The 22,014-nt window shown below is 37.9% G+C and overlaps 1 protein-coding gene across 1 annotated transcript in view; it reads right to left on the bottom strand.

Annotated features, from left to right (window-relative positions):
* Positions 1–1,904: 1,904 nt before the first annotated feature.
* The window catches only part of LOC124159016 (LON peptidase N-terminal domain and RING finger protein 3), a 226,070-nt gene continuing 205,960 nt past the window's right edge, over positions 1,905–22,014 (bottom strand). The window contains exons 3-10 of the mRNA XM_046534500.1: positions 15,398–15,520; positions 9,119–9,556; positions 7,865–7,958; positions 7,161–7,375; positions 6,188–6,531; positions 5,251–5,438; positions 4,623–4,825; positions 1,905–4,070 (exon numbers count right to left, since the gene is read on the bottom strand). Coding sequence (XP_046390456.1) covers positions 3,762–4,070; positions 4,623–4,825; positions 5,251–5,438; positions 6,188–6,531; positions 7,161–7,375; positions 7,865–7,958; positions 9,119–9,556; positions 15,398–15,520 — 1,914 coding nt within the window. The 3' untranslated portion in view covers positions 1,905–3,761. The remainder of the gene's footprint in view (positions 4,071–4,622; positions 4,826–5,250; positions 5,439–6,187; positions 6,532–7,160; positions 7,376–7,864; positions 7,959–9,118; positions 9,557–15,397; positions 15,521–22,014) is intronic.

Raw genomic sequence — 22,014 nt, 5'->3', positions numbered from 1 at the left:
ATCCGGGCTATCTTGTGCCTGGGTCTGGAGATGTATCGGAGACAGACGCTGGCTATTGGTTTTTCTTTTTCTTCTTTGTCATCACTTTTCCACCGCCTGGATGTCACGTAAATCGTACCCATTCTTGCGGAAGTTGGATTTAAGGTATACTATTTCTCGGTTTAAGTAGGCTTACATAAATCCATTTCGATTGAAATAAAAAATTGAGTTTTTCTTATCAAAGATCGAGCAATGATCTTCGAGTTTCGGTCCAAACTCGATTTTTAATCTTCGATGTTGACCATTCCGTTTGATCTCAGCAGCGTCACTATATGACAACGCCATCCATCCTACTTTGTGAAAGACTTTTCTCCAAGGCCGGTCAAGTTGGAAAGGCACGCCCTTGATCATTTAGAAAGCATCTCAATCAGTTTGTCTTTCTATAAATTTTTAGTTAGGCCGAATGATTCCAAGCGATGATATCAAAACTTTAATGAGTAAATTTTTACTAATAGCAAAAAATTAAGTAAGTATTTTACGTAGATTTCTTCCTACTAATAAAATGTGTAATATGAATGTTTTTTTGCGAAGGAATAAGGAACATGTTTTTGTACGAACTGTTTTTAAGAATCGTCGATCTTTTTCGATTAATCGATACTTTGATTCAAATGCTGATTTTTATTGATATTTAAATTCAACCTTTTGATTTCAATTAAAAATCGATTTCGACCGTGATTTTTTTTCCATCACCAATCTGATAAGACTGTGGCGAATGTTGCATGTTGGGCTGCATACACCTAAGGATGTTGGCGTTGCCCATCGACGTTCAGTTTATAACACTTGTTATTCGAGATTTCGTGGGTACACGGAAATTAGGAGCAAAGCAATCGAAAAATTGAGCCTTCTCCTGCCCAAATAATTATCAAAAGGTTATAGTCCCACCTGCAGTCTGAGCGTTGAGGCCATCGAGAAATTGCTTCTTCTGATTGTTTTCTGTATCACTGAAAGAAAAAGCTGTGTTTCCCTAACTTGCCAAATTTGATTATGGATGTTTTTAAAATGACTACAACTTCAGGAAACATTTACTTAAAAAGTTAAATTTTGCGAATTAGTAAATCATTCTATAATTCTTAAATGCTAACTACTTATTTTTTAATATCCTAGATGGTTTGAACCAACTGCATGACTTTGAACAGATGAACTGGAATTTCAGCAATTTTAAATTTTTCTTGTGGGGGAAAGAAGTGGATATTCAGGGTTTTCTGGATTTTCCTCCGCATTATTTTTAGTCTCCTACATCCCTGAAAAAATGTTCAGCTCTCCAATTCTACTGGGAGTGGCTTAATGGACAGGGAGAAATGGAGATGGACGGCAAAACTGCAATGCTATAAGTGAACGAATTGCCTGCTTATTAGAAGTACCATCTTAAAATTTTCACAGTATATAAAGCAGTGCTTAATTTGGACATATATTTCATACCATAATTCTTACATGAGAACATCTTGTCTCTTTTAATATCCAAGATGGAGCAAAACTAACTGCATGACTTTCAATAGAAATACCCATACAATTCATGATGTAAGACAGCCTATAAGACCCAGGGATAAGCCATATGGAGTTGAGAGAGATTGTCATGTCATAAGAGATTATCATGTCTCATCTTTGTGGACTTATGATTAAAGTTTTATGAAAGGAATAGGCCACGGAACACAATCACAACATAGCCAGTCTATTTCCATGTCTGCATGTGCTCCTTTTTCACTAACACATACCAGAAATAAATTATACTTAGCAGAAGTAGTGAACTACCATAGCTGCGAACAAATCAGGAGTGCCTCTGTTTTTCTCATTTACATAGTCTTCAAGTAACAGGTTAGATATAACCAATAAATGCTCTGGAGATCGATGAAAATGAGGATAATTAATTATTTATTTCATTGCAAAATACTTTATTGTAAAAACTTGCGCTTCCTATTTCCGTGCAAGTGTTCAGCAGTCAGAAAAATCAATTATTTCACAATGTTGGAAACAATTTTTTATAAGTAGTCAAAAGGGTACAAGTTTGATAAGATATAAAAGTTTTCATACATACACAGCATACGACAAAGTAATAAATCATACACACTGGAATCATTGACAACCATTTCACTCTTCAATCACACCAACACGTTTATAGCCAATTATGCCAATTGTGTTTAAAACTTCATAAGAAGAAGTGAAGCATGAACTATGTCCTATAAAAGCAAAAAAAATAATTACATAAATAAATCCCGAACTACCTAAAGTTGAATTCAAGGTATTGAAATGTCGAGTATCATATTTTCCTAATTTACTCTCAATGTTACTTCATTAGCAACTATGTCTCCTCTTGCATACTGGTAATGACACCTCTACCCCCATTTTCCTTTAAAAATGCAGACTTTCAATAACTTGGTGGAATGATAATTGATACAATCCTTTTTCATGATAAACTTAAAATTATTCATCAAATTTCAGAAACAAAAACGGTCCATTTATTTTAATTGCAGTAGATATTTATCTGACAGTACATGTTTAAATTTTGAAATTAAGAGTCAAGCAAACTCCTGCCATACTTACCATAATAAAATATTTTGAGGACTGAATTTTAACAATTTTTGCAAGAACATGTTTACCATATAAAAAGGGTAGCATTAATATCAAATGCTTGCCTGTATTAAGGATAGAAATGTCAAAATTCATAAATATGTGCTAAAAAACTTGTAAAAGAGAACACAGTGATATGACTTTTTCATCATCTCTCACATTTTTAAGCCCTACATGAGCAAACTGCAGCATATTATAAATAATAATGATTTAAAAAATTAACACAGCCATTGGTGTAGTTGGCAAATCCATTTTATACAATAAATATGTTTCTTACTTTAGAAGAACATGATGCATTATGTAATAATGATCAATGGGCTGAAATGCAAAATGGAAAAATGGATCTTGCCATAAAAATAGACTTAAGAAATTCAAATCATATGAATAACTAAAGAACAATGTCATTCTTGAGACAAGATGTAGAGACGGATGGATGAAAATTGGGAGGAACTAAATATGCTTCCTTACAACTCTCCAGCATTTCAGCATGTAGTTTGAAGGCAGGCCATTAAGATTTATCAGAAGAGCGGCATAAATAATTGTCCATAAACTTCCTACTTTTCCTGTTACCATGCATATAACAGTTCCACAAATCCTCCATACCACAGCTAAAACACTTGTCAACACATGCCCTCAAATATAAATTCAAAAACGTTTGTTTCTTGAAAGACTAGCTAGTGTTAATGAAATAGAATGGTGAAAGTTGAGAAAAACAACACTCAATATTCCCACTAGAAAGATGGTCAAAATAGGATAAGTTTCCATCCTGATATTTCGTGAAAAAGATTTATATAAATAGTTGTACTGTATTTCCTGAGAGTTGATCCATGATATCCATTCCATTCTTAAGATGAAAAGGATTTCACAGAGCTGTGCGCAAATGTACTTAGAAACTTATTTGTAATACCTAATACAATACAATTACATACCAATACATCTTGCCAATTCTGTGAAACTCATTGCAAATTCTTCAGAAATAAATTTTGATATAGAGCAACAATTTTAGATAACAAGCAAACACAATCTCACTCTCAGTCAAGATTCAAACGATCTCATTGGTTTTCACACGTGTCCAAATGATTTCCAAGAGAATCTACACTATTTACTTCACGAGATGCATAAAGTCTCCAGAAAATTCCCCATAAACTCTGTGGGTGTCATGAATCTGGATCATAAAGAGAGTATCTTCCTTCACTCCTCCGTAGTTCTGATTCTTGTCTGGCTGAAGGTTGTGAAGGAGCAGTTTGTGAAGACGAGGATTGGGGTGCTGACGAGGGTTCATTTCTCTGTCGGGGATCACTTCTTTGGCTGGTGGATGATTCGCTAGGTGATCCCCGAGTAGTAGATGATGATGGTGATGATGAGGATGGATCTGTTGTAGTAACTATTTGGCGTTGCATATGATCTAGAGTCTTGTCAACAGCCCTTAGACGTTTTTCAAGGCTGGTTGTGGCCAAAATCCCAACCTGAGAAAATAATAGTTGAAAAAATAAGTAAAATTTATTTGCTCCAATTTTGCTACTACCATAGTGATCCTTAGAATTGATTATGACTTTCTGCATTGAAATAAGTAGTGTGAGCAGTAAAATTGTGGAAAAGACCCCAAGTATGCAGTACATTTTTATGCAAATGTTTTTTAAATGAATAAGTAAGTCAACGAAAGAATTTGCTCATAAAACAAAGATGAGTTGGGCCCTAACATTGTGCATGGTGTCACAGTCCTGGGGCCAAAGCCAGAGTAAAGAAAACAAGAGTGCTCACTACAGACACTACTAAAAGATATGCATTTGCAGTTTCATACTCAAGTACCTGATTGCAATGATTATTAGAAGCACAGGTACATGTAACGGAGGGGAAGGTAGCAAAGGAAGTGCATGGGATGCAGCACGATACCAGTTTGGAGGGAATAGATAAAACAATCCAATAATCGCTAAATGGGATGCGATAATCTGTATTCTAACACATAGAACAAATTATGAGTCCTTTTCTACAACTTTTGTCCCAGAAAACAATATTACCTGCAGATTTTGTCCAAGAGGCAGAATGGCCAGGATCCACCATACCCAAGCGGGTCCATCAGGAAGTGTCAGCCATGAGTCATCAGGTTCAACATCTGGCATCAATCCAAAAGTTCGCTCAATTTCCATTCTAATGGAATGACCCACCATTGACATCCATTGACAGCTTTTCTTGCGTATTTTGTTGTGCAACTGCTTGATACCTAGAATGAAAATTTTTCGTCAGTAACTGTTATTAAACACGTTGCGTACTGGGGTATTTAAATTCCTAGAAACGCCGATTCTAGGTGGAGGTGTTGAGATTGGAAATATGCCTTTGGCTTAAACATGGTTAAAAAGCTAATGTTTAGAATATAACTTTACACAATCAAACATTATGATGCATCAATTGATTATGAATAACGATCACAACTGAAAACGTACTAACAAATACGTACTGTATGCTTTAAAATTGTTTAGGTTGACGCGCCTAAATGACGAAAATCGTCGTCATCCATCTGGAACGTTCGGGAAAAAAATGACGAGAATTCTCGCCATCCGTACGCAACGTGGTAATAAATTTATTTAAGCAAGTTATTTAAAAAATAACTAATGCAGTACACGAATTAAATATTTTGTAAAATCTCACCATTAATTTGCTCAGGTAGAATGGGTTGATCCTGAATAAACTGAACCTGTGCAGTGTCATATCCATCTCTTTCCCCTCTGGTAATGACCCTAAAGCGTCGAACGCCCACTGTTGAAAGTATCGAGCAGCCATCTCCCATGAGGACCCAGTCTCTCATCTCCAGCATTGTGCCATAGTCAGCATACCTACTAAAAAAGCAAGTCCAACATTTGTTTATGCAACTCAAATTCTATTTAGGCTACAAATTAATTATCTTAAAACTCCAAAAGGAATGAATCCAACATTTTGTTACGTAGCCACTATTATCGATTCCTAAATTATTAGTTCATTCATCTCATATATTTCCAAGTTGAAATCATTTTGGTAATTCCTATTTTATGTAAAAAATCAATTATTTTGAGCGGGTGTAAATGCTCTTTTCAAAACTCTCAGCCATAAAGGACCACAACCCGCCAAAAAGTTAGTTGAGCTTTCTGCATTGTATGCAGCCATAAATAGTTATTCTTCCTAATTGAAATCATTCCGCATCCTTCCTTTCTACCACCATTATTTGTTGCTGCATACAGCTATACTTTACAGTTATTTCCAAATGGATAGAGCCCATAATTTCACAGGCACAACAGGAAATGAGCACAAATGAACTCCGTGCTTAGGGGTACTTATGGAAAACTGTAAGTAGCCAAGCGGTATCAAATGGTATCCAATCTTCTACTCTTTAAAGTTATTTGAAATCAAGACTGATGTAACAATTACAATACTGCTTTTCATGAAGTCAAACATAATGAGGATACAAATTAAGAGTGAGATTAATGGTGATAATCTACACCAAATATTAATTATTTTATTATGAATCTTAATATTTATTGACGCATCTCCAGAATTAAGACAAAAATGAATCAATGCATTCAGAAAAACCAGATGCTGGTGTAATAGTTACCTGCTTAAGCCATCATTTCTCCTTGATGATGAGATACACGCAGCAATGCCAAATTGCCTTCCTCCTGTTTCCACACACCGCCTCACCATGAGCCGATATCGAGGTTCATACACAAATAGGGGACAGGGTACGTGAGGGAATGCCGCTGTGCACACAAATATAGGGACCCGTGGTTCAACCCTGAGTCCTTCAGAGCCACTGCACAGGCCATTGACACTACCAGGTCCTCCTTCTGATAACTCCTGCCGATGAATCACCTGCCTTGTTTCATATTCAGCTGGAAGATACGTCCATAAGGCCTGCTCAACAAATTCTGTCACACTTCGTGGACTTGTGGCAAGGTACTGCAAGAAAGAAAAAAGGGATTTCATTCAGTATCAATCTCAATTTTGATAGTTAGTTCACATCTATTAATAGCAATTCTATACTAGAGGATATTTCATGAAAACATTATGATCCTATGCAAACTTAGGTTTGTATTTTTACAGATTGTCTTAGGATTAACATTAGGATCCTGTAAAGAAAATCAATATTAAAGTCACATTTCAACAACTAATGGACACTTCACAATCACCTACACAAAATAAGTGTGTTAGTACTACCCAATGTCAATAGCATAATTAATTGCATGAAACCATCAGCTTTGAAACTCTACACTTAAGTTAAATAGTCATAAAAAGACTATACACACATTGCTACATGACAAATAATGTTCAAGTAATGCATTCACGCACACAGTGTTTCAAACTTAAGGCTGGTTAGGACAGGTGAGGGTAGTGTTAAACCCATATTAAGACAATGGCAACTGGTGGATTTGAGATTGATCAGAGGATTTCAATTTAGGGGTGTCTCAAACAAATACAGTGCATTGCCCATGGTTATTTAAATTCTCAGTGCTGTGCCATGGACAGCACATGACAAAAAGCCAGATGGCCTAAAATCTGCGTGTCTATTATGTGCACTTGAAACTTACATCAGCAAGTGAGGCCATGCAAAGTGGGCATGCACAGCTGTAGTCAAGACATCGGTCCAGGCAGACCCAGCAATAAGTGTGGCCACAAGGCGTTGTCACAGGGGACCACAATGTTCGACAGCACAGAACACAGTCAAAATCTACTGCATCGATGGATTCTGGAGATGGTGCGGTGAGGACAATAGGTGCGTTGCCGGAAGCTTTAAACTCAGCTCCTGCAATAGTAAAAGAAATGATATTGCATTTAACCTGTGTAGCCACACATGGCATACAATGCAAATAGATAAATGTAATCAAATCCAAGATTATTCAGGATGCTGATTGAATATTCTTCGTGAAAAATCAACAAAATATGTACACTGGAATATTTAAAATGATAAACTATGTATTATTTCATGCTAATTATGCAAACATGACAGAGTTTTAGCATTTTGTGTCTTTATCAACCTTAAATCACACCAGTAGAGTGAAATAATATACATGTATTTAATTCTTTAAATATCCCATTCCTAAATGGATTATAGCTGAATATTCAAATTAGGTATAAATATATTGTACTTGTTGAAACAATTCAAGCACATTACGTTAAAGCAAAGATTGATTTGGATAAAAAATTTAAAACACGGCATTGAAGCTGTCTTTCGTCCAATGTATAATGATCACTGCATTATAAATCTAGGATTTTAGCAACATGCAACACTCACTTTTTAATTTTTCCATTTCCCTGAAAAGCTTATCCAAGACTCCTTGAAGATGAGTGTTTTCAGCATTCAGGGAGTACCGCCGATGCAAATGAGTCTGTAACAAACAAAAGACAGTTATTTATGTTCACCAGACCTTCTGCAGCATTTGACAAGAATCAGAGATAATAAAAATTAAGAATCAATCGATGATTTTTCATACTGGTTTAGCTACACCATCTGGTGTTCCACTAACTGCACATCATATATTAGAATTTCTCAATCGCTGTTACCATGAAAATACCGAAAAAGTAATGTGCAACGATGGAAGGGATCAGAAACTTGTGCTGATTGTGCATGAGATATGTTTAGTTCATTTTACGCTATCCACAAAGAGAATGGTATTTTACTTTTACAATGGACTCCGAATAATCCTAGACATTTCAACTTTCAAAGTCATATTTATTATGATAAAAGCTTAATTTTTAGAGGTAATAGAAAAATTTTCATAAATAATTTTTATAAAAATTTCTTTTATCTATTGCAGTAAACATAATTTCATGTGCCCACCCCCAAACCAATACATTTTAGCAGAAAATATTAACCTAAAAAAACAGCTTCCAAATGACTAATCAATTGTGTACTCTTATTGGCCAAAATAGCAAAAATATGCTTTCTAGAGATAAAAATTCATATTTAGCCCAGGTGGGGATTCTACCTCCTTAACTCCTCCTCATCACATTGTCCTGGCTACGCTCCTCCACCATGGTATTTTTTAGTAGGAATTAGTCATGTCCAACTGTCGATACTTGATGCCACTGATTCTCGGACACAGAATCGAGAATCGATAGCCTAAATTCGATTCTGATTCCATTGATTCCAGGACGATATATATTTTGAAAATAGATTACAAGCTTGGGACATTAAGGCCACCACTAACCTGAGCCATTATTAAGTTAACAATTTAGGTCTGAAACAGTTACAATGTTTATTATTTTATTAAACCCGAGGATATACATATAACTATAACACTACTTCGCTATTTTTAATGAATATACTTTTTGGGCTACTAAATTGCCTTTCATATTTTATTACATTCAATTTTTACATTTGTATGACAGAGATGCTACTAACAAATCAATTTATCACCTGTTAGTAGGAATAAAAATAGATGGAATCGGGAATCGATTTGAAAGAATCGGAATCGAAAAAAATTGGAATCGACTCATTCCTATTTTTTTAGCATGCGGGGCGTGTTACCAGGGAAATGTAACTTACGCATGGAGAGTCGTCCTCGCCGCTGGAGTTGTCCTCGCAGTCGCTGTAGTGCAGCTCCATCTGGTTGCGGGAGGCGGCGGCGGCGCCGGGGGAAGCGTCCTGAGGGCCGGGGGCGGAGGGGGCGTCGGTGCGGGCGGACGGGGGCGACGGCGGCGAGATCTGCAGCGAGGGGAGGAAGGCGTCCGGGGGCGACGAGGGACACGAGGCGCCGCCGAAGGGCCTGAGCGGCGAGAGGCCGCCGCTGCCGCGGTGCTGGGAGTTGCGCCGGTGTCGCACGGGCGAGGATCCGAGGGAGTAGGGGAGCGAGTAGGAGCGCGGCAGGCAGAGGGAGTAGAGGGCGGGCGAGAGCAGCGGGTGGTGGTGGTGATGGTGGTTGGGCGAGGGAGGCCGACCCCCGCCCCGCTGACCACCACAAGGCAGCAAGATGCGGAGCAGGACCTGCAAGTCAGAACAAGATGAGGAGGTTATTAATACGCAACACCTCCAATAAAATCACATTTTAAAAATATCCTCAATTGGTAATTAGGATATAATTAATCGTAGCGGGCGTAACTTGGTGGAAATCCATAATCGTAGGAATAGAAGGATCAACAACTTTGCTATTTCTACATAGTAATTTATTAACACCGACCATGGTTTCGTAACAGAGTAACATTATGCAACTCTGATAATGTTACTCTGTAACGAAACCATGGTCGGTGTTAATACATTACTACGTGGAAATAGCAAAGTTGTTGATCCTTCTATTCCTGGTTATTAGGAGTTGATGGAATAAAAACTTGGCTTTTTCCGCACGGTGATTTAATGTGTCCGACCATGGTTTCGTTACCGCGAAACATTTTCCAAGTTGAGGAGTTCTGGTAAAGCACCCGAAAATTTCCCACTCCATTTTTTAACTGCTCAATTCGTGGAAAAGGCCAATATTTTATTCCTTCCACTCCTGCGATTAAGGACTTCCTGAGGTAAATGAAGGAATTGCCCAGATGAAGTCTCCAGCAGGAAGACGAAACCGCCCAAATATATTTTACACAACGATGAATTTTTAAAAATTCGTTTTCACAGCCAAAAACGCTACAAAGATTATACAATGCCCGAGCTTAATAAATAAATAAATAAAATCAGGGAAAAAATAAAGAACATGTCATGTAGATCAACCGTGAGATGGAATTGCAGAGCGGTGAATTGATTACATGCCGTTTTAGGGAGGATTTGAAAACATACAGAGGAGGCGAGGTCCAGGGAAGGATATTGCGTGTAATTAGGGTAGGGTTTTATTACCTCCACCAAAATGTCCATATCAACCCTTTCCTTCCTTCTCACGCCAGCCCCCTCAATCAATACCTTAATTGAAAAGTCTTTACACAACAGTGATTACGACGGAAATATTAAAAGCCGCAGAGAAAAGAATCTTCCGTCTTCTAAGAAGGTCCCTATGGGTTCGCAACTACGTGATACAAAACGATTACGTTCTACGAATACGAAAACGTTCACGCTCAAAAACCAGATTGATGTACAGCGGAAGTTATAATTTAATCATATAAATTATAGCATGAGGAACATTATAAAAGATTTTCTGTGAAACTACATACATATCGTAGAAGAAATCAACATTTTTCCTGTGCTCAGACAGGTATTGTCATATAGCCTGTACAATTGCGGATTTTAAAATGACATATCCAAAATTTATAACACGGAAACTTTTTTTTGGGGTATGTCAGCCGATAAAGTACAGTTTTTAGAGTATATTTTGAAGATGTAATGAAAACCTCACATATCTCTCCTGGCAATGGCCCTCTTCGCCTAAGTCGTATCACAATTTTCCTCGGACAAAACTGGCCTTTTCAGTTCAATATGAGTAGATCTTTTATTTTCACAATATTCAACTGCTGCCCTGTTAAATTGGCAATATAATATAACATTATGATGGAAATAGATGGCGCGTGGTGCTAATGATGCACTCGTAACTGCAAACCTACCACTACCCAATACCTCTCCCCGCACCAACCTCCTTCAAAGAAAAAATCCATCAATTCCAGAGAGACGGGAAAAGGTTGGGAGTTTCGCCTCGTCCATTATGCAATCACGGGCGGCTCACGTGCTAAACAAGACAGGTCGATAACGAATATAATGCGACAGATTTCGGCACAGCTGCCTCCGCAAAAACGGCAGCCCGAGTTGTACATCAGCTTTTCAATAAATGTGACCTGGACGCCGTCAATAAATCCTCTCATTTTCTTAAGATATATGCTTCCATAACGACTTGAGCTCATTATAGAGAGAGAGAGAGAGAGAGAGAGAGAGTAACGGGAAGTTTTCAAAAACATATAGTTTCCCAGCGATTACTCCTCTAAGAAAAAATGAAGTAGAAATTCAGTTATATTTAGATAAAATTTTGACACATAATGTGAAATCAGCTATCCACCTATATCTAATGAAACTATTTGACTTAGTTATTCATTATCACAGTTAAATTATTCTACCTATTAAAGTAGGTTTCCATGGAGTATCTCAGAAGTATTCTAGCTGTCTTCCCTCCATTCATGCACTTCCCTCTTCAATTCACAATAAGACCCACTCTTTTTCATTATATCTTAAATATTCAATTCTCTTCCTTCCTCTCCCACGTTTATGTAATATTCTACGCCATATCACTGTTTTCATCATCCTCTCCCTGCTACGTACTTCCTCCATCCATACTTTCTGTATCCTACGAATCTCATCTAGAAGCCCCGCTCTTTCACCCACCATATCCAGCACTTCGCCGTTATTCCCCTATCCACCTACATCACTTTCTCCATTATTTTCCACAACTACATCTCGAATGTCTCCATTATTGTTTCGTCCTCCCTAAATTTTCCCGTTTCTTTACCGTAAAGCACTACACTACATATCAAACTATTCCCTAACCTTTTCTTTAATCCGAATTATTTTCCAAATTTAAAAGTCGTCTACTTGAAAAACGACGTAGACTTAGGAAAAAGCGTGCATTAAAATAATAACGTGAAAATAATAATATCTGCAAGGGAGAAGTTCCAAAATACTTACAAACGATTTTTTCCGTCTAATTTTCCCAACCCGCTCCTGACGACTCGCTTACATCACCACGGCCCGGGTCAATATTTTGTTATGAAACACCAATGACTCGACCCTCCAAACCCCTGCACATTCCAACAACACTTCGCTTTAACAGTATCACACGACAGTTGCATTACTCACGATAAGATTGGCTAGGTAAATACAAAAAAAAACATTCCATGAAGAAAATGATATGGGGCAGATGGCACTCTCACCAAAACGCATTCGGTTGTTTCCCGAATGAGTCCACTTTCAATACTTCAGAGGACTCCTTCTCGACTGGACTTAAGTCTTTTTCCACGTCTAATTACTCTTTTAAAAAATCACGTAATTGTACTGCAATTGTAATGGCTGGTCGAGTAGAGCTTTGTCGACATTTGCTTGCTTCCAGAAAAAAAATCGATGTGAGTAAATTCCGATTTAAAATTCTCAACTTTGAGAAACAGTCAAATGATATCAAGTTTATTAATTGGACATAAAAAAAATAATTTAGAAGTACGCACAAATCCACACAGCTGGCTGCTTAACAGCACCGTTAGCGGACCATTTGGCGAATAATGAGTTTTTAAATACAATATTGCGGAATTATCTAGGCTTTATGACATTGGTTCCCTCATAGTTTTTGCAACTTTGTAATTCTCAGAATCCATTCATAATTAAAATTACAGCCATGGTTATTTATTTTTTTGCTTAAAAATGATAATTAAATCCTTCTCTGGTACTATTCTACGGCGTTTCGCCTAATTCCAAAAAAAAAAAGAAAAATAATGGCAATCCACCTAAGATATTAACACATTTCAAATTAATGGGTGAAACACGCTTGAAATTAAAATCGACCAATGGAATGGATTCTTTCAACTTTATGACTTTTGATAAGTAAATGATCGCCTTCTTTTAAAATGGCGTAGTCACTGGAACTACAAAGCATCTTAATCACTGAAAGCAAAAAATCAAGAAATTTCGTTCTTCAGTAAGGCATAATAAGGTTCCATTAACTTGCTCGTTAAAAATATAATCTGCCCCATTGTGTACCAAGAGAATCGGTATATAGTCACCGACTAGAAAGAAGTTCAGGACAGTGAGATGAACAAGAAATTACAATATTTCATTACAGGTCAAATTACAGTATGCGTATTCAATTACAAAATCTTTAAGTTCAAGTGTTTTTCAGGGCGCAGAGGAACAGAAAGGCACTACTGTTATTTAGAGTGAGTTTTTATAGAGACTGTAGGAAGCATATTCCAATATTCAACACGTTTTGGCATATAAAGGTAGTTTCAACACTGCTTCTTTTGTCTATGCAATAAAATTATCGATAAATAAAACGTCTCTTAGATGGCACGCCCGTAACATAGTTAACTAAATTGCTATCACAAATCCTACCACGGACAGTGCCACATCCCCATAAATGGGAGATTTGGAATAAATACCAGGGCGAAAATTAATACATTATAGCAAAAAACAATTGATCACCGAAAAGACCAATAAAATGTCGAGATCAATGAGATGGCCCACAGCAGGATGAAAGTTCAGATTTAGATAATGGTGTAGGATTTATAAAATAAAACGTTTTGATATTCTTCGACGAGGTATTTATCACAAATATGATCCAGGTTGGATAAAAACATTACAACAGACACAATAAAAAGAGAATCCCTCGCATTTAAATTTTCAGAGGCAATATTACCTTCTTCAGAGTTAAGAACAAGACCACATTTTTTATTGCTTCTCTTACACTGTGTCTTGCCCAACCTAGGTTATGTTTGTACTAAATAAAATTGATATATTCAAACAAGGGCACCCGCAGAGCATAATGTCTATTTATTGATGACTCATGGCTACTTCGTCATCCTTACTTCAGGATTAGCCAGCTTATCAACAGACTCGGAGATCACAATGCCCCGCCCTTGGTCTAAATACTCGAGGTCGAGAGATCGCATTGCCCCATCCTCCCCCTCAGCACGCGTTATTTTAAGCCCCAAACATGCCTCCCAAAAAAGAGATCCAAATCCCTCGAGAGCACAGAAAATAACAACAACGCGTCCAGTACACAGGGAAAACATTCGCAAACAAATGAAACGAAATTAAAGAGGTTCGCAGTAATAGATTTAGTTTTGTTTGCTGTTTTCCAGACATTTCTTCTAATACAACAATAGTAAAGTTATTGAATTTTGATGAACTATTGAAATAAAAAGTAGTTGCGCTTTCTCCACAATTATTTACCATCTCATGTACTCTTTTCTTGTACCAGATGAGGCTTTCTGAGCCGCAACGCGTCGTACGCATCAAATAATTGTGGAAAAGAGCAAATACCTTTCATTTAAGTATGTCGAACTTCCACTACTCGCACCTGAATCGGTTGAACTTACTTGATGAACAACTGTCGCCATAATAAAGGTAGAACGCTGTACTTTAAGCACTTGTAAGAATTTCTACCAAAGCTCGATAGGGTCGTGTCATATATCGTTTTACTCATTGTTTATTCGGCTACAACAATGAATAATTGAACGTTGTTTTGACGTAAGCGTTTGGCTTCTACGGTCGAATGAATGAATAAGAACACGCGAAAAACTATGAAAACGGCGAAACGGTCGTCTTCTTCACCTCGTCACGGGAAAAATATTTAATTTGTGCATTTCGTTGTATTTTTTATAGAGAGGACAACATCTTTACATAACAAAGAGCTTTTTAAAATTAACTTTACCCATTCCTCGATTTTTGAAATAGCCGAAAGGTAGATTTCAATTTCCGAGGTTTAGAAGAGAAGATTATTATCGAAATTACGTATGCCATATGTAAAAAATATTTCTAAACTTTTCATGCAAGGAAATGTTCTTATTGTTCCTCTTACTTAAAATAAACCAAAACGACGTTAAACGCCCCGAGGCAATGCGCTGCACCAAAACGGCGATTGTAAATCAAGCGTAAACCTAACAAAGTTAATTTCTTGACCGTGGTATATCTCGTTTTCATAAGACATGATAATAGCACTTCGTGCCGAAATCTTGGTCGGCCAATCAATTAAAATTTTTATGGAAATGCAGTATTGGTTTTTAATTTTGTCGTGGATTAAACCAATGTACACAAACTGAAGCCTGATACCCATTCAATTTCGATTCCACATCACCCTGTACATATTCTCATCGACATATCGACGAGAGGTTCAAAGCTGGAATGTGTGCATGGAATGTTCTAGTAGCTCACCTGAGATACTTCGGAGCGAAGCGCCTGCGGGTTGCCGTCAATGGCCACGCAGGAGCAGAAGGCGCAGAGGGCGTCCTCGTAGCGACCCAGGGCGAAGAGCGCCACGCCGCGACGGTAGTGACCCTGCAAGGCGAAGAAGAAAGAAATGAGAATCGATGAGCGTTAGTCGACGATATTGTTTCCGTACCAATCAGGATTTATGGGATCATAAAAAAGCCCATGAGGACATCAATTGGCCCACACAGAGATCAGTTTCATCGGCGTGGGGCGTCCTCGCCAATTACTCACACCACAGGCGAGAGAATTTCACTCATCAAGGCAGAGACCAACCTCCTTCCTAGCGCAAATGGTATACAAGATACAATAACGTAGTTACCTTGAGATCATTGAATTAAATCGGTGATTTCCAAACAGTAAAAGGTCTTCAGGCCACAGTTAATCCGGCATCGAATCTCTTATGGCCGTTTTACACGGAATTGCGCAGGTTAGAGCAGCATTAATTTCTAAAATGGCGTGGAATTGCGCGAATGAATGAACGAAATTAGAACAGGGGCTATTTTGCCGTCTCGCATCCACGCATTCTCGCATGTGTTCTAGCAATTCACCGCTTTATACGACGCAATTTTGACTGCGCCTTCGCACGTACGTCAGATTGCGCAATTCCGTGTACCGTGTAAAACGGCCTTTACAAAGCACCCCCCGCCTTCATCATAATCAATCTCTTGCCTGAATCCTAGCTAAATAATTCAAGGTACGTAAGACGCTGCTGAAAAGAAAAATATTCTTACGACTCCCACTCAAGATCTCCTATTCACAGAAAACTTTTTTTGGCCCTGTGGACGAATACCGCAGGAGAGGATTAAGAGGGGAGCATAGGGGGCGACTAGCCATCGTAATTCACGTACAAATTGAAAATATTTCAATTATTTAGGAGGTTCTCCGATAAAATTTTTTTCTTCACCATCAGAGCAAACAATTTTCAAACACCGTTGGTAACTACCTAAAAGCCTAAACAGGGTTATAACCAGGTGAGATGTATTGCATACCATCGAGGCGCAGCGGAAAGCAGAGAACCGCCCCACCAAAACAATGACTTCAATCCGCACCTGTACACGATCGACGACCAATTTGATTAATAGTGGACTTCCCGTAGTCAGTGGACCACAGTTTGAGAACCACTCTTTCATAGGAATAAGGCCCAAAAGGCGTGTTGTCCAACGCAAACCCAACATCTTTACGAAATGATTTAGTAAGCTCCAATGGCTACATCGATACGGATCAATTCATTACAGCTCACCAGAGCATACCAATTATTTTCACTGCGACTTTAAATATCGAAGTTTCACTAGTAGAAATTTACACGCCAAGTACAACGGTAATAATTGTTTATAATTATTCTTCTATATTGATTTTAAGAAGCAAGATCAGAGATGAAATTGGATGTGGAGGACTTCGCACAGTGGGAGTTCTTTACGACATTATAATGATCTTATCCTTTCCCACACTAATTTAGAAATCACGTTTATTAACAGAGAAAAGACACGAATTTATAGTTATTACAATCTGAAAACGCTAAACAAAAGCAAAAATAATTATTAACGACCAAACACATTAACATATTTCTGGAGTTAATGGAGCCAAAATTAACACGTGGGATCTATGGCGGCTTTCAAAGGTTATACACGATCGGTCCGAACTGTTTAACCAAGAATGACATGGTGCGTAGCTACCATTTCCGTCTTAAGGGAACTTCACAATCGTACTCGTAACTCGCGGCACCTAAATCCGCGATAAAGAGAAGTCATACGTCCGTCACGAGAAGAAGTAGGGCTATTACCTCGCTTCACGTCCTCCGCAACTCGCTAATCCAGTTCCCTCACCATTTCTGACGATTAGCAGTGACATCACAGTCAAGGGAACGACTATTCAGGCATTGAGCCTTTTCCAGCTCGCGACAAAAATGGAACGGCCACCTATTCCTTCATAGTCTGCTTTTCAAGTACTCACGAGTTGTTTTGCTGGTCGGCATGTATTACAGCGCAGGTGGAGAGCGCCTTACGGAACAAGGATAGAGAGACAGCTGGCAATTGCATAGAGTAATGTGGTTTTAAAGTGATGCGGTAGCCCAGTTGCCATATTATCTCCATCACCCATACAAGAGAAACATAAGCTATAATATCAACCTATGATCTTATCCACAGAATTCACGAAATCCAGTAACGATCACCGAATGCCGGTCACAGGATCAAATAAGCTAGATCGACCAAATTGGGAAGGATCGACCCATGCATTTTAAATAAGAAAATCCAAGCATGGTGATTTAAAGTGACTTACTTCCTTGATGATCGCAGGAATTTAGCATTCACATCACGATGGAATTTAAGTTAAAATGGACAGGGTAAAATAATTACAAGGAGCATACATGTCTCATAAATGAAGCTCAATGCTCGTAGGTCCATACATATGCTAAATGAGGAATTCTTGATCTTAATTTGGATACCATTTTATAGATAGAAGATATTCTCACGGTAAAGGTATGTTTTCATGGAATACTTTAAGAATCACCATTACCTATTCCTTCTCATACACTGAACTTCCCCTTAAATTCACAATACGGCTTTTTCATGTCCAGTCTATGCGTCATTTGATTTTTATTGAGTTCAGCGCACACTACAATGCTGTCCTGCTTCCATGACACCAACGGATTCTAAGTAGCTGGGAGTTCCAGGAGAAAATCTTTGGCAAATGCTGATTCAGGGAACGGAATAATTGCATGCACATTCGCGGGAACGGGATTGCTTGCGGCTGCGATATACGAGGAAGTTCAATTTCGCGAGTTCAAACGGCGTGCATTCGCATTAACACTCATACGCATTAACAACTCCCGGCCGAAACGTCACACTTATGCAACGCACAGCTGCGCAGTTCACACAAAAGAATCTCTCATTGGCAAGCACATTCCAACCCTCAGCCCGATGAAGATCTATTCCACTCGCAACCTCGATCTTTAAATCCTCGAGATGATAAGTTTTGAGCCATTGGAAGCGGAAAACTTGACATTGGGGAAAGGAAAACCGATACTATCCGGAACATTCCCTTGGAGCACTCAAGAAATCAAGCCTGGATTCACAATCTTAATCTCTCGATGACATATGGAGATATGCTTTTAATTTCTTCCGTCATAAATGGTAAAGCAGACACTGCGAGAAGATTCTGCTTAAGTATTTCCTTCCCCAGTAACAGAACCAGCGTCCTCCTTGAGTCTAACAATGGAAATTAACTCTTCGTCACTCGGGTTTGCGGAATCCAAAGATAACTTTTCGAGAAACTTATATAATTCCGCTAATGATGAAATTCGATAACCATCTAACATCAATGGGTGAATAGATAAAAACAAAGGTGGCTACCAAAGGAGAGTACGGAACAGAAGTAGAGAAAATGCACTGTTAAAATCATCTCACCGTCAGGAATAGAATTAGTCGATTATATTATAAAAACCCTTGTTCAATATTTCAGCGAAATATTTGCAAAATTGATCTCAATCTCAAATCACAAACATTAGACGGTGTAGCCTCTTCCCCGTAATTAACCAGGGGAATATCTCCTCTATAAACTCCATCCTCATTGTTTCAAGTTCATCCAGCCTTAACACAGAGGTATGTTCCAGAAGTGCACAGAAGTACCTTAGCGCAGAGCGTTTGCTCTGTTAAGCAGCTATCGTGAATTTGTTAGCAACAATCGAATCCATATCAAAATTACATTTTAAAATATTTGGTCTATGTTACTTCATAACAATCTGTACTACATTGATCCCTCCTGTGCGTTTTCACCGACAAAATAAAAATATTTTCCACGGGAATCACTTTCTTTCTTCTTATAGAGAACATCATATTCTTCTCAGGCTCATATTTAAAACTTCTACGTGCGTAAGAATGCCACAGAAAAGGAAAGGAAATGAAAACGTGATCAGTTAAACGTGAACGAAATGAGCGGCTGAAAGAGGCTTCCAGATAAATTCACAATTCGTTCAATCAAGACCTAATCGAGTTATCAGACTCATAATTTAGAATTTCGTAAATGAAAAGAAAAACTTCGTGATATTCCACAAATTAATATTCAGGAACAACTACATCGGTGCCATCTTCAGGTACGGTCTGAATACAATCTCCGTACCAGAAGAAAACGCCGCTGCGTCGCAACTAGTTGTACCTGAAAATAAATTGTTGGAATATAGCAAAGTTTTAATTTTCATTTACGATAAAATGAACTTCCACAAGGTAGAGCCTGAGACGATAGAGATAATTAGGAAATTGTGTTTTTAGTTCACAAAGAGTACGGCATCTTGCACAAAAGCATGCTTAGGTAACGTTGTAAAAATCGTCAATGAAAGCTCAACCCGCATGATTGAAAGGCAAGACCATTCCTGCTACATGGTACGCTTCCTTTCCACACAACTGGTAGGGCGGCGGCGGCAACATCAGACGGGGGCAAGTTAGGAATCGACTCATGTTTGGAGACACGGGAGAATAGTGATGAAGCCGAGCGGGAGGAAGAAAGCCGAAAATAAATGCCGAATCGGATGGATCGAGCATGTGGACGGGCCATTTCCTAAAATTGAAGACCCATGTCCCATCGGAGACCATTATAGACTCACGGACTCGAAATGATTTAGAGGCCTCATAAAACCAACAGAGAACATAATTTGGACGAATAACTTAAAATATCACAATGTATATATTGTTGAGTAGTATCTTAATTAAGATAAAACTCAACAATGGCGAAACAATGTTGAGTTTTATCTTCAATAAGATAAAACTTAACAATGGACACAATGTGTCAAAATTTACGCTGATAATTAATTAATGGCAACAACTGAAGTGCCACGCGCTAAACAAAATATATAAAGTTAGAGCGCCAGATGATACGAATTCATAAAAACACATTACATAATACTCCATTAATAATAGTGTCATTTTCTACGATCCAAAGGTTGAAAAATACATAATAATATATAAAACTTAAATAGGATCTTGTTCTTTTCCGGCGTATGATTCTGTTGAAGCCTGAAGCAACCATCGTAACGTCGGCCACAATCAACTCACCCGACGGAAAACTCAAGAAGATTTCACCTGTAAAAACTTAAATTTGAATTTCATTTTGCCCTAAAGGATGATTCTGTAGATTTCTAACGTATCAAGTCAAGATCAAATGTGTTTGACAAGATATGGAGGAACGGCATACTGAATAAAATGATAAAACTCATTGCACTGTCTACTAATTTATTACCGATAACAACACTTTTTATCAGGTCAAATATAAATAACAAGTGTTACTATTTATGTCCTATGCATGAATAAACCAGTGGGCAGAGCAGTAAGTTTTATCGTTTAATTTTTGTATCAAGTTAGGGGTGACAATATTCTCCCTTTAAACGCAACGCATGTATCCACAAGATAGAAAATAAGTCCTATACGTGATTTCACGAGTTCTCAATCACGTTTTCCTCACGGTAGCTTTGATGCGGTTATGAACCAAACAACGTAGATGGAACGTAAGGCGTCCATTGTAATCATCTTCCCAATGGTACCATAATGCTGGAAGAAAATGCTGAAAGCTTACTAAACGATGTTGAATAGATTCAATAACGGTTTTATTCTTAGTGATAGTATACATAAATATACTTTATCTCTATTGTAAACACATGAGAAGGCTAACACGCAATTTATATGGGTGAGGCATTCCATACTACATTATTATAGATGAACTTGACCGTTGCATATGAATGCCAATTAAAGAAACCTAAAAATATATTCCATACTAATTGAAAAAGGCTCATCCTTCTCGAAGAAAAAAAATACTAGAGGACATCTGTAAGAAAATCTTATTGAGGGCAACCTAATCGTCACAATTGGCAAAATATACACCAAATTTTCGGTTTCCCCGATTCATAATTATATTTTAAAACAGGAATTACATCGAGAACTGAGAAAAATCTCAATAATTTGATATCGAAAATTACGTACAACAAGGGGTGGTACCGGGGAGGGTTTGCCTGTTTCAGAAAATTGATTTTTTCGTAAAGGTTTTTAGCAGAAGCCATGGAAACCAATGTAGCAATAGGAGCCTAGAACTTCAATTGGGGAAAAGACATGTCAAGTTCTCTTCAGACTGGTTCGGGACTGCCAGAAGTTCTTGTGAGCTGGAAGGAATGGTCGTTAGCAACCTCTATATGATATAGTCCGCATGGCCTAAGTGATTAAGAGCGAGAAATGAAATTAGTTTAGTTTGGACTTTCAAACTAACGGGTCCATAATGACCAAACCTTCTCACGTGAATGGCTACACTCACCAGAAATGTCAAAATAAGATGAAAAAATGTTTGAAAAAAATAACTTCCGTTATTAAAAAAACACAGTAAAGCTCTACTCAAATGCGTACAAAGAGAAAACGCAGTAAATTACTAACTCGCATTTTATATAGGTGAGTCATACCAGATTACATAATTAAAGATAAACTTATACGTTGTATATGAATTCCAATTCAATAAATCATATAATTTGAAAGCTATTTTCACCAACGATGTCAAAGCGGTATCCTTTTTTCACCGATGGAACAATC

The sequence above is a fragment of the Ischnura elegans genome, chromosome 5, assembly GCF_921293095.1.
Source record: "Ischnura elegans chromosome 5, ioIscEleg1.1, whole genome shotgun sequence".
NCBI classification, from domain to species: Eukaryota; Metazoa; Arthropoda; class Insecta; order Odonata; family Coenagrionidae; genus Ischnura; species Ischnura elegans.
This window is presented reverse-complemented; position numbering and strand designations above follow the sequence as displayed.